At 47.3% G+C, this 11,251-nt stretch overlaps 1 protein-coding gene across 5 annotated transcripts in view; it reads right to left on the bottom strand.

Moving 5' to 3' along the window:
- LOC118085577 (zinc finger protein 501-like) overlaps positions 1-11,251 on the bottom strand; it is a 28,523-nt gene that overhangs the window by 5,385 nt on the left and 11,887 nt on the right. Inside the window, exons 1-5 of one of the 5 annotated variants that reach the window (XM_060274038.1) lie at positions 8,496-8,568; positions 6,807-7,297; positions 6,530-6,611; positions 6,155-6,237; positions 4,886-5,012 (exon numbers count right to left, since the gene is read on the bottom strand). The exons of 1 other annotated variant lie outside the window; for it this stretch is intronic. In XM_060274038.1, the coding sequence (XP_060130021.1) occupies positions 4,886-5,012; positions 6,155-6,237; positions 6,530-6,611; positions 6,807-7,208 (694 nt within the window). In that variant the 5' untranslated portion in view covers positions 7,209-7,297; positions 8,496-8,568. 3 more of the 5 variants (XM_060274039.1, XM_060274040.1, XM_060274041.1) reach the window with 3 other exon arrangements.

The following is an 11,251-nucleotide window of genomic DNA, read 5'->3' as shown; positions in this document are numbered from 1 at the left end:
AGCAGCGCCACGCAGAGCTCCCCAAGCCTCCGGGAGCCAGCAGCAGCAACAGGGCAAGAGGCTTGGGACACTCCGTGTGGCGCTGCTGGGCACCGAACCGGCAGGCTGCCGCCTCCTCCTGCTGCGGCCGTCGTGCTTGGTCCCGCTGGCTGGCTGGGGCGCTTGGCGGTCTCGCTCCGCGCAGCTCATGGGTATGGCTTATTTTGGGGGTATATCGTATATTTTGCAAATGCTTTAAAATCCTGCTATGGCTTATTTTATGAATACGTCTTAAAATAGGAGAAAGATGGTAGCAAAATTCCAGCTTAAACTGAAGAAAGTAGGAAAAACCACTGGGCCAGTAAGATACAATCTAAATCAAATCCCTTATGAATACACAGTGGAAACGAGGAACAGGTTTAAGGATTTAGATTTGGTGGACAGAGTGCCTGAAGAACTATGGATGGAGGCTCGTAACATTGTACAGGAGGCAGCAACTAAAACCATCCCAAGGAAAAGGAAATGCAAGAAAGCAAAGTGGCTGTCCAATGAGGCCTTACAAATATCGGGAGAGAGAAGGCAAGCAAAATATGAGGGAGATTGTGAAAGATACAGGAAATTGAATGCAGACTTCCAAAAAATAGCAAGGAGAGACAAGAGGGCCTTCTTAAACGAGCAATGCAAAGAAATAGAGGAAAACAACAGAATGGGAAAAACCAGAGATCTGTACAAGAAAATTGGAGATATGAAAGGAACATTTCGTACAAAGATTACCATAATAAAGGACAAAAGTGGAAAGGACCTAACAGAAGCAGAAGACATCAAGAAGAGGTGGCAAGAATACACAGAGGAATTACACCAGAAAGATATGGAGGTCTCGTACACTCCAGGTAGTGTGGTTGCTGACCTTGAGCCAGACATCCTGGAGAGTGAAGTCAAATGGGCCTTAGAAAGCACTGCTAATAACAAGGCCAGTGGAAGTGATGATATTCCAGCTGAACTATTTAAAATTTTAAAAGATGATGCTGTTAAGGTGCTACACTCAATATGCCAGCAAGTTTGGAAAACTCAGCAGTGGCCAGAGGATTGGAGAAGATCAGTCTACATCCCAATCCTAAAGAAGGGCAGTGCCAAAGAATGCTCCAACTACCGCACAATCACTCTCATTTCACATGCTAGCAAGGTTATGCTTAAAATTCAGAGACTTCCGGTTGGTCGCGTCTCCATCGCGGTTGGAGGTCCGTTCAGCGGAGCGGACCTCGGCACTTTGGAGAAAGGGAATACTGCTCCAGCGAAGCGGTTTCCCGTTAAAACCCCCAAGTTGAGCGTCTTGGGGCCAGGTTCGTCTGGCGGGCGTCAAAAGCGGGCTCTCCCCCCCCTGGAAAGGCTCTGTTTTGAGCCCCCGTGAGCGGCGGGATCGGAGCTGCGACGCGGCAGACATTAGACCATTAACTCCAAACTGCGAAGCTGCAGAACTGCGAGGCTGCTGCGACCAATTCTCCCAACATTTGGAACAAAATTGTAAGTCTGGACTTTAATTTGGATTTCGATCTGGACAATTGGCTTAAGGGAAGAGACTTAAAAAACGGGAGTCAGTCTCTACCCACTGAGGAACTGGGGGCAGTGGTTTAGCCCGAAGCCAGAAGAAAAAGTACATAGAGATTTAAAAGCCCAAAGGAAAGAATATAATTTCCCCACCTAAGGCAGGGTAAAGGGGGGAAGATTGGAACAATATAGACCCTGCAAAAATAAGAGAGACACGCGTAAGAAACTCCTTCTCAACCCGGGACTCGGCACCCCAGGAGAGGCAGCAAGGTTCCTATGAGAGGGAAGGTTGACAGCTGTCAACAACGAAGGCTAAATGATTTGCGATGAAAATAAAAGAGTTATAGTGATTGCTTTATAAGAACTTTGGAAATTATTTTTCAGCCATGTTGGATTTTTCTGTATGGGAACTCTGATTCTCCATTGCTCTTTGTCCTCTTATCTCTCTTCTGCCCTTGTGTGAGAATGTCAACATCCGGAACATCTGTTTTCCAGAGGACAGTGTTAAAATTGCTGGGAGACTTTATAACTGGGCAGCAACAGTTTAATGTACAGTACAGTTAAGAGACACTAGGGAACAATGTCAGGAACTGAATAAAGGTACCCATAATGGGTCTGATAACGGGAAAGTAACATCTGAAGACAAATTACAAGAACATATAGAAGAGGAAGAAGGAAATGCCCAGCAAGGAGAAAAGACTGATCAGGATTTATCCGATGGTTCTGATCCTCTTGAACTGGAACAACAAGAAGTGGAATTGGCATCATGGGAAATGTGGGAAAATGTGAAGAGGCAAGGGAAAGAATGTGGGATGATGGAGGGGCAGGAGGAGGGGAGGACAAATGCATGGGTGGTAAAATGGGAAAGATTGGGAATGGGATGAGAATATCTTGAATTAAAAGTAGGCTAGAAAAGAAAAAATGGTTATGGAATTTGGATTGGTTTACGGAATATGACTTTGGAATTTAGATTTATCTTGGAATTGCTGTATCAAATGGGGGAAGGAGTCTAGGAGAGAGGAGGAGGTAACGAATAACTAAGGTTAGAAGAAATATACGGATATAAGGAAAGGATTACTTTTAAGAAAAATTCTTTTGGGGGGAAGATTAGGCTAGGGAATAAAAATTATGACATTTGTTAGAAAATATTTGTATGAATTTTGATAATGGTATGATTTATGAAGTTTAAAGATGAGGAATTAGAATTTTCTTTTTTTTCTTTACAATGAAACTGTAAGGAATGATTATGAGAAGTTAGGAAAATCAAGGGGGAGAGATGGGGGAAGTCACATTCTCTTTTTTTCTTTTTCGTTTCTTTTTTCTTTTCTTTTTATTTCTTTTTCTTTTTTGGTTAAAAGACATGTATGTACAGATAGTTGGTCGGTTGTCCTCCTCTGTCTTCCCTCATTGCCCTGGGGCTCACTGGTGGCAGGGGTGGGCTCCGGGGGGGAGGGGAGGGGGGGAGATAAGACTGGGTATGAAATGAAACAACTTTAACCATCCAGCCTTCATGGGACTCTCTCGTGGCAGGAGGGGGCTTGTGGGGGTTGGGTGGAAGAGGCTGAGAGAATATGAAATGTATGTCTTGCTTTCTTTTGTAAAATCAATAAAAATTACTATAAAAAAAGGTTATGCTTAAAATTCTACAAGGCAGGCTTCAGCAGTATGTGGACCGAGAACTTCCAGAAGTTCTTGGGCTCCTTGATCACTGCAGATGGTGACAGCAGTCACGAAATTAAAAGACGCTTGCTTCTTGGGAGAAAAGCAATGACAAACCTAGACAGCATCTTAAAAAGCAGAGACATCACCTTGCCTACAAAGGTCCATATAGTTAAAGCTATGGTTTTCCCAGTAGTGATGTATGGAAGTGAGAGCTGGACCATAAAGGCGGCTGATCGCCAAAGAATTGATGCTTTTGAATTATGGTGCTGGAGGAGACTCTTGAGAGTCCCATGGACTGCAAGAAGATCAAACCTATCCATTCTGAAGGAAATCAGCCCTGAGTGCTCACTGGAAGGACAGATCGTGAAGCTGAGGCTCCAATACTTTGGCCACCTCATGAGAAGAGAAGACTCCCTGGAAAAGACCCTGATGTTGGGAAAGATGGAGGGCACTAGGAGAAGGGGACGACAGAGGACGAGATGGTTGGACAGTGTTCTCGAAGCTACCAACATGAGTCTGACCAAACTGCGGGAGGCAGCGCAAGACAGGAGTGCCTGGTGTGCTCTGGTCCAAGGGGTCACGAAGAGTCGGACACGACTGAACGACTAAACAACAACTAAAGGTTTCATGTTTTTTTCTTTATGGCTGCTGTTCTAATAAATACTCCTTCATAAAAGTTATTGCATTACTTTATCTTCATTAAATTATCTTTCCATTGATACATAATTTATTACGTATCATTAAATTATCTTTCCATTGATACATAATCTTATGGTATTACTCCACACAAAAGTGGTGCTATGAGCCATTAAACCTCAGAAATACACTTTTCACAAAAGGTTTCCACAATTATGGCCACTAGTATAAATTGTTCATTTTAAAGTTAATGTTCTTTTTATATGGGATGAGATTATTATTATTATATGTGTTGGAAGCCGCCCAGAATGGCTGAGGCAACCCAGCCAGATGGGGAGGGTATAAATAAAAATTATTATTATTACTACAGTAGTACCACAATTTAGGAACAGTCCTGTACCAGAAAAGATTAAGTTTGTAAACCGAGGTACCACTGTATTATTATTACCTGAGATTCAATTAGCCTAGCTCTTCTCTGGGATGAATTTTTTTTGGCCCAGTCATGGCATCCCCTCCATCTCCAATGTCAGTCGTCTCTTTGGTCAACTCAAGACTGACAATAACAATAACAAAAACAGAAAACCTGAAGCTAGTTATCTTTCCTAATAATTCAGAAGCTGACATTTGAGATAGCCTGGACAATTCAGAGCAGCCCAATCGTGGTAGAAAAAGGAATAATTTGAGGAAGATTATTCAAATAAAAAACTGTAATTTACTGTTTATTGTGGGGGTGTTAGGTTCCCAGGTGCTATAGGGGACGCTGTAGTGCTCTGTGAAAATATATGAGGTTGGTCACATACAGTGGTACCTCTGGTGCGAAAGGGATCCGTTCTGGAGTCCCGTTCAGAATATGAAAACCCCGCAACATGAAGTGCCATATCTGTGCATGTGCGCGGCACGATTTGGAGCTTCTACGCATGCGTGGGCGGTGAAACCCAGAAGCAACCCTCTCCGGTATTTCCAGGTTGCCTGAAAAAAAGTAACATGAAGCGGACGTAACATGAGGTATGACTGTAGAGGTATTTTTTGAATTTCCAGGCACATATGACAATATGACGAATACCAAGAGAGGCCACGATCCCACGATTTTCCTCCATAACCTCCTTATGCAGAGCTCTCTGGTCAGGATCCAGCAACGGCCACTCCTCCTCTGTGAAACAAACAGCAACATCTTCAAAGCACACTGGACCCTAAAAGCAAAAGGGAAATGTCCTCCTCTGAGACAGCATCAATATGATCTGCTACACAATGCTCTGTTGTTTCCTTCCCGTTAATTGCAGCGGTGTTTCAATAGGATTGCTTTGCTGCGCATTTTAATTCTGGATGTTTCTTTTATTCTGCATTTAATTATGGGTGTTCGTCTTTGTGCAAATAGGGGGTACTCCACCTTCTGTTTTTCAAGTCATTCTGCCTACATAAGTTACAGGGAACCAAGCAGAGGGCCTTTTCAGTAGTGGCACCTGCCCTGTGGAACGCCCTCCCACCAGATGTCAAAGAGAAAAACAACTACCAGACTTTTAGAGGACATCTGAAGGCAGTCCTCTTTAGGGAAGCTTTTAATGCTCAATAAATTATTGTTTTTTAATACTTCTGTTGGAAGCCGCCTAGATGGTGGGATATAAATAAATTATTATTAATTATTACTATTATTACACAAGCATTCCAGTTTGCCTGATGGATGGATCCACTTTCTCCCCTCCTTGAGAGCTGTTCTGGGGATTCATGGGGGTATGGAGAGAGGGAGGAATGGGGGGCAGGCCCCATTTTGCAGCGGCTGGGGCTGGTTAGGTGAATCCAGTCCACTATTTCTCCTCCCTCTCCACTGCTTAGAAACCCATTTTATTATTCAGTGCTCAATCTACAACTAAAATATGGTAAGCCTGTTTTGGGTGGCCATCTGTCTTGGATGATCTAGCAGAGATTCCTGCAATGCAGGGGGTCTCCTGGCTCTGAGAGACAAGCAGGGAGGGTGGCTTCTGACAAAAGGAGAGGGAGCCACCGGTGGCTCCTCCTTATCCTGACTCACCTCTGCCTCTCGACCTCCCTCCTCCCACTCACCTCCTTCCTCTTCTGCCTCTGATTCTGGACTGCTTTCTGCCACAGAGTCTCCCAACTCACTAAGCCCTGTTAACCCTTCAGCTTCTGACACCTCCTCTTCCCAGGCTTCTCCCTCTTCCCCCCCATCCTTCTTCTACCTCCACTTCTTGGGCTCTCAGCCATCTTCCCTTCCTGGTTCCCCAGCTGCATCCTCCCACCATTCCTCTGTGCCCAACCAGTCCATGACATTGCTCCAGCCCTCGGCCTCTGTCCCCACAAGGCAGCTTCCCCTGACCTGATCTGGTTCCACAGCCGCTGCTTCCCTTCTGCCCTCATGAAAAGATGGATCATGAGGTCTTGCAGGTATCATTCTATCACCTGCAAGAGAAAAAAGGTAAACAGGACTCCTGGAGTGGCTGCTTCTCTCACAGGTGAAACAGAGCATCTCTCACTACAGATGGGCCTTTGAGAAAGCCTTTCCTGCTGAGAGCATTTGGATGTTTGTGCCCATTTCATATGTTTGTTGTGCAGAAATACATCTCCCCTCCTCTGGACCCTTGTTCCCAACTGTCTCCCCCCCCCCAAAAAAAACAAGATGGTAAGAACCATCAGATGAGTTGGAAAACCAACAGAATGAGACCAAAGGGAGAAAGACCACCTTCCTCCTTACCCAGTGGTCTCTCTCTGGTGTCCAACGGAGGCCTCTCTGCCTCACAGGAATCCAGGTCCATTTCTGCAAAATTATCCTTTCCCTGAAAAAGAAACAAGGGTTCAAAACAGAGAATGGTGAGAAAAATTAGAAAGAGAATGTCAAAGACTTGAAGGGTGTGAGTTCTCATTCCATGGTGCTTTCCCAGAAAATGGATCGGCCATCAGTAGACCATTATGGGATGTTCTCTGTCCTGTTTTGAGCCCCTTGGGAGTATCCAGAGGAAAGTCTCTCTCACCTGCTTTCTCTCCTCTGCCTGACTCAGGAGGAAACCTTCGGCCAGGGCCACCGCCTGGGAACTGGTCTCCGCTCCGCATTCCCTCACCCAGCTCTCCATCTCCGGGGGAAGGACAGCCAGGAACTGCTCCAAGATCACCAGGTCCAGCATCTCGGCTTTCGTGTGCCTTTCTGGCTTCAGCCACTGGTGGCAAAAGTGGTAGAGTCGGCTGCAAACCTCTCGGGGTCCTTTGGCCTCCTGGCAGCAGAACTGCCTCAACTGCTGGCTCTGCACCTCTGAGCGGAGGGTGTCCTCCTCACCCAGGAACTTCTGCAATGGGCTTTCCCAGAATCCTGCACTGCTCCCAGTTTGGATGGCATGGCCTCTTCCTGTTCCAGGGCCAGCTGAATCTTGCTCATCCATCTGTGCTCTCAGGAAGCCTCTGAGATCGGAAGTAACTCTTTGGTATTCTGCCAAGTTCTGTCTGTTGTAATGAAAAAGTCTAGGAAATCCTACAAAGGAAATACATCGTTCTGTTACAGAATCTGTAGGACGGGGGGGGGGATTGTTCCCTTAGGAAGCATGAATGAGTCTTGCTTGGAACCAGGGCTGGACTGCACCGGATCCCAGACCATGAGCTATCTTTTTGAAAAGAAAGAGGAGGAGGGAGAGGGGAAGAAATAAGTCTCTAGCCTTCTAGCAATGCAAAATGTGGAAGCATCTGAAGGGATTTCTGTGAGATTAATCAACCTGGTTTCTGCTGCCTTCCAGTCAATGCATGAAGTCAGAACCGACTAACAAGGGAATCATTTGTATCTTGTGAAAAATGGATGCTTGGCTCTAGTGGGGGTCCTCACCCGGGGGTCCTCAGGAGTTGCTCCCCACCCCCACCCCCCCTGCTTCTGTCTCCTTTTCTTGCACTTGGACTCTCTGCCGCTCTCAAGACAGACTCCTGGGGTGGGGTTCCTTTTTCTTTGCTCTGAGGGCCAGGTATGTATCTGACCAACTCCCTAAGGGCCAAGTGGGCATGGCCAAATAAATATCCCTTGAAAATTAAGCGGGTAATTTATCATCATTTAATAGCTTAACACCCACACAGCCATTGATGCCAAGGTCCCTGGAGGCTCGGTGGGTAGCAGCGCCCATTTCCGGCTTGTTTGCCAGCAACAATCCCTTTGGGACAGAGAGAATGTGGTCCTGGGATGCCATGCTCTGGGTGCGAGGGGACTGCTGCAGTGGCCTCCGTGTGGAGCTGCCCTTGGAGACGACTGGGAAACTGGTTTGCAATTCAGCAGGCCGACTATGGGCTGGGATCCCCCTCTTTATTCCCGGCCTTTCTCTCCCACTTTAACTTCCTTCCTCCACGTGGTTTTTTTTTTTGGGGGGGGCTAGTCCACCTCCTCGCCCAGCTTTGGAAAACCATTTGCACATGTTTCCTCTGTTGTGCAATGACACTGAGTGATGTCACACAGACTTAAAGTCCTAGGGACTCCTTTGTTTGAAGAAGGGAGATTTCGTGGGAGTTTGGGACCCTCTGATCTCCAGGAAGGAGAGCGTTGCAGACCTCGCCCCCCCCCCTGGCAGGACCCTCTCCTCCCTGGCTTGGCTTGGTGTCCCCCCCAGGCACCCTCCCCTGCTGCAGCCCTGGCACCCCCACCGTCTCCCCACTGCACCCTCGGGGGGGGGGAGAGAGAGAGAGAGGAGACTGACCAGATCCCAGGAGGGGACAGCGATGCAGCCCTTGCAGGAGACAGCAAAGCAACACCCCCCCTTCCTTGCAGGAAAGGACTGGGGAGGGAGGGGCCTTGGCTCTGGAGGACCTGACCTGCTTCCTGTCCTCTCTAGGAAGGCAGCTCGGTTCCCTTTAACCCTTGCAAAGCCGAGTTTGCCAAGCTTAGCCCTCTCTTGCTTGCCAGAACCTCGGCTTTTAATTATTTTTTTATGGATTTAGGGGTGCAGCTGCCCCTCTGGCTACGCCAATGCCCAGATATCCTTTTGGGGGTGAGGCTCTTGACTGGACTCTAAGCTTCTCCCTCTGTTGTCCCGAAACCAAAGGAGCAGCTTGCAGGGAAAGGGGCTTTGCAGGAGGCAAGGAACCTCCTCCTCGAATTCAGGAGTGGAGAGGGAGGAGGGGATACTGGGGTCATCTAGTCCAACCCCCAGCAATGCAGGAATCTCAGCTCAAGCATCCATGTCAGATGGCCGTCCGATCTCTGCTTAGAAACCTCCAAGGAAGGAGAGTCCACCGCCTCCCAAGGGAGACCTTTCCCCTGCCAAACTGCTCTCAGGTGTCCCTCAAGGCAGCGGGTCCTGAGTTCTAGCACTGCTGCCTGAAACTATTGCACTGGCTACCAAGGAGGAACCAAGTAAAGTTCAAAATAAATAAATCCTATTCTCATCATAAATGAGTAATACTTACCTATACGTTTACGTTAAAGGTGGGAGAAGGAAATATAGTCCTGATTTTGTGAGTGGCACAGCGGTCTTTCCACTCATGTGATTTACATGCTCTGAAAGTTGGGATCTGTTTTGATATTTATATTTTAAAAAGGGTGGAGTGGACCCAGATATTGACCATCTCATGAGCCCGGGGAGCCACATTCTGATTGAAGGAGGCCAGGATTAGCCCCCAAGGCCTGGGGTGTCACTTCCTTGTAGTAGGACTTGGAATCCAGGAGAAAACCCTTGGAATAGCCTTGCCAGGTGCTCAGGGACGGACTCACCTGTCCCCATGTCCTTCTCTTTGCACTTGTGCTAAGGTTGCACATCCCTCCCCAGGGGTGAGTATTTGAGAGAACCAGAGCAGGGACTCAGGCCTGCCCTCCTTGCCCCCCACTCAGATGTCGAGAAGCCCTCCTTTCACAAGGAAATGACAGCCTGACTTTTGCCTTTCAGCTGCTGGAGGAAGATCAGCTGTTCCTGCTGGAGGTGATTCAGAACCGCCAGGCAGCTCAGCTCAGGGGCTCCGAACCCTGAAGTGCTCCAAGCAGGAGATGGCCAAAGCCATCCTGGGGAGTGATGGGTGGTGTGGGGGACCCCCATGGGGAAGTGGGGCAGGGAGGGGCTTTGGTGAAGGGATGGGACCCCTCAAACCTGCTCCCCGCTGGCTGGGCTCTTTGCCCCCCAACCTGCAGTTGCTGGTGACGAAGGATTAGCTGAGGTGTTAGGTGGGTTCTTATATTCTTAATTTCTTATTTTGATTCTTATTTCATTTATTACTTTTATTCGATTGATTGATTTATATTTTATTTTAACACTTTATTTTATTTATTTTGCACAAAGCAGCTCAGAGGCCTCCTTCCCCCTCACAGCTGTTGCTTTTGTTTTGGTTGATTTTCTGGATTTCAGCCTGCTGAGATTCTTGACATGGCAGAGCTTTCGTGGGTAATCATTTATTTGTTTGTTTTTAATCTTTATTTTAATATTTTTGTTCTTCAGTTTAATATTTTTATTTTATTGTACTTTAGTTTAATTTTTTATTTTACATTTTTATTCTGTGCACATTTGTGCCTATTTTGTATATAGTTGTTTTGTAAATAGAGTACTTAGGGTTAGGTGTAAGTTTAGGGCTGGGGTTGGGGTTGTTGTAAACAAAACCTTCCCTTTTCCCCTTATGGGGTATCCAAGAGCCCGTATTGAGTCCTTAAGTGGGTTCCCTATCGGAAGGAGAAAATAACAAGAGGCCAACCAGAGAATATTGAGAAACAAAACAACGCCTGATATTTATTAAACTGTTGCAACAGGGTGCTCCCCCCACACGCAGGAGGGAGGAGGAGAACCCAGAACAAAGGTGTGCCCACCCTTACGTAGACTTTTGAAATTGCCCACCCCCAAACTCCAGACCCCCCCCCCAGAAACATGCATACATCACAGAAGGAGGTGGTTTCCAGCAAAATGTTGTCTGGCAGAAAACCTGTCAATGGTCACTGATTAGATCACCCAGCCAGGCTGGCCATTCTTTGGTAATGATAAACACTTAATTCCTGAGCCAGGTCACAGGCTCACCCTATTCACACCTTAAATGTGCCCTTGAGGCAGGATTTGTGAGCCCAGAGACAATGGGGAGGTTTTTTCATTTTCTCCCTCCTTGAAGAAACATTTGGTCAGTTTGGGGGAGTCAAAATGGTTTCAGGGCTGTCTACCTTCCTGTACAAGGTCCACCAGGGAGATTCATGGCTGAGTGGGGATTCAAACCCTGCTCTCCCAGGTCCCCCTAGTCCTCCACCTCTGCCTGGTTCCATCTTGCATCTCTCCAGCTGCCCCATGCCACCGGCCTTCTCCCCTTTCATGGGGGTCTACCTGGTTCCAAGGAAGACTCCACCACCTTCCTCTCTCAGCCCCCCGTAGAGATACAAACACCCCCCACCCATTGGGGCTCCTGAGTCGCTATCTCCCCTCTGCTCCTCTCTTCTAAGTTCAGCTGGTTCAGGGCCCTGTTCAGCTGCCGGCAGAGGAACAGGGTGGCC

The sequence above is a fragment of the Zootoca vivipara genome, chromosome 4 (genome assembly GCF_963506605.1).
Source record: "Zootoca vivipara chromosome 4, rZooViv1.1, whole genome shotgun sequence".
NCBI classification, from domain to species: domain Eukaryota; kingdom Metazoa; phylum Chordata; class Lepidosauria; order Squamata; family Lacertidae; genus Zootoca; species Zootoca vivipara.
Note: the sequence above shows the minus strand (reverse complement) of the source record. Positions and strands in the feature narration are given on the sequence as shown.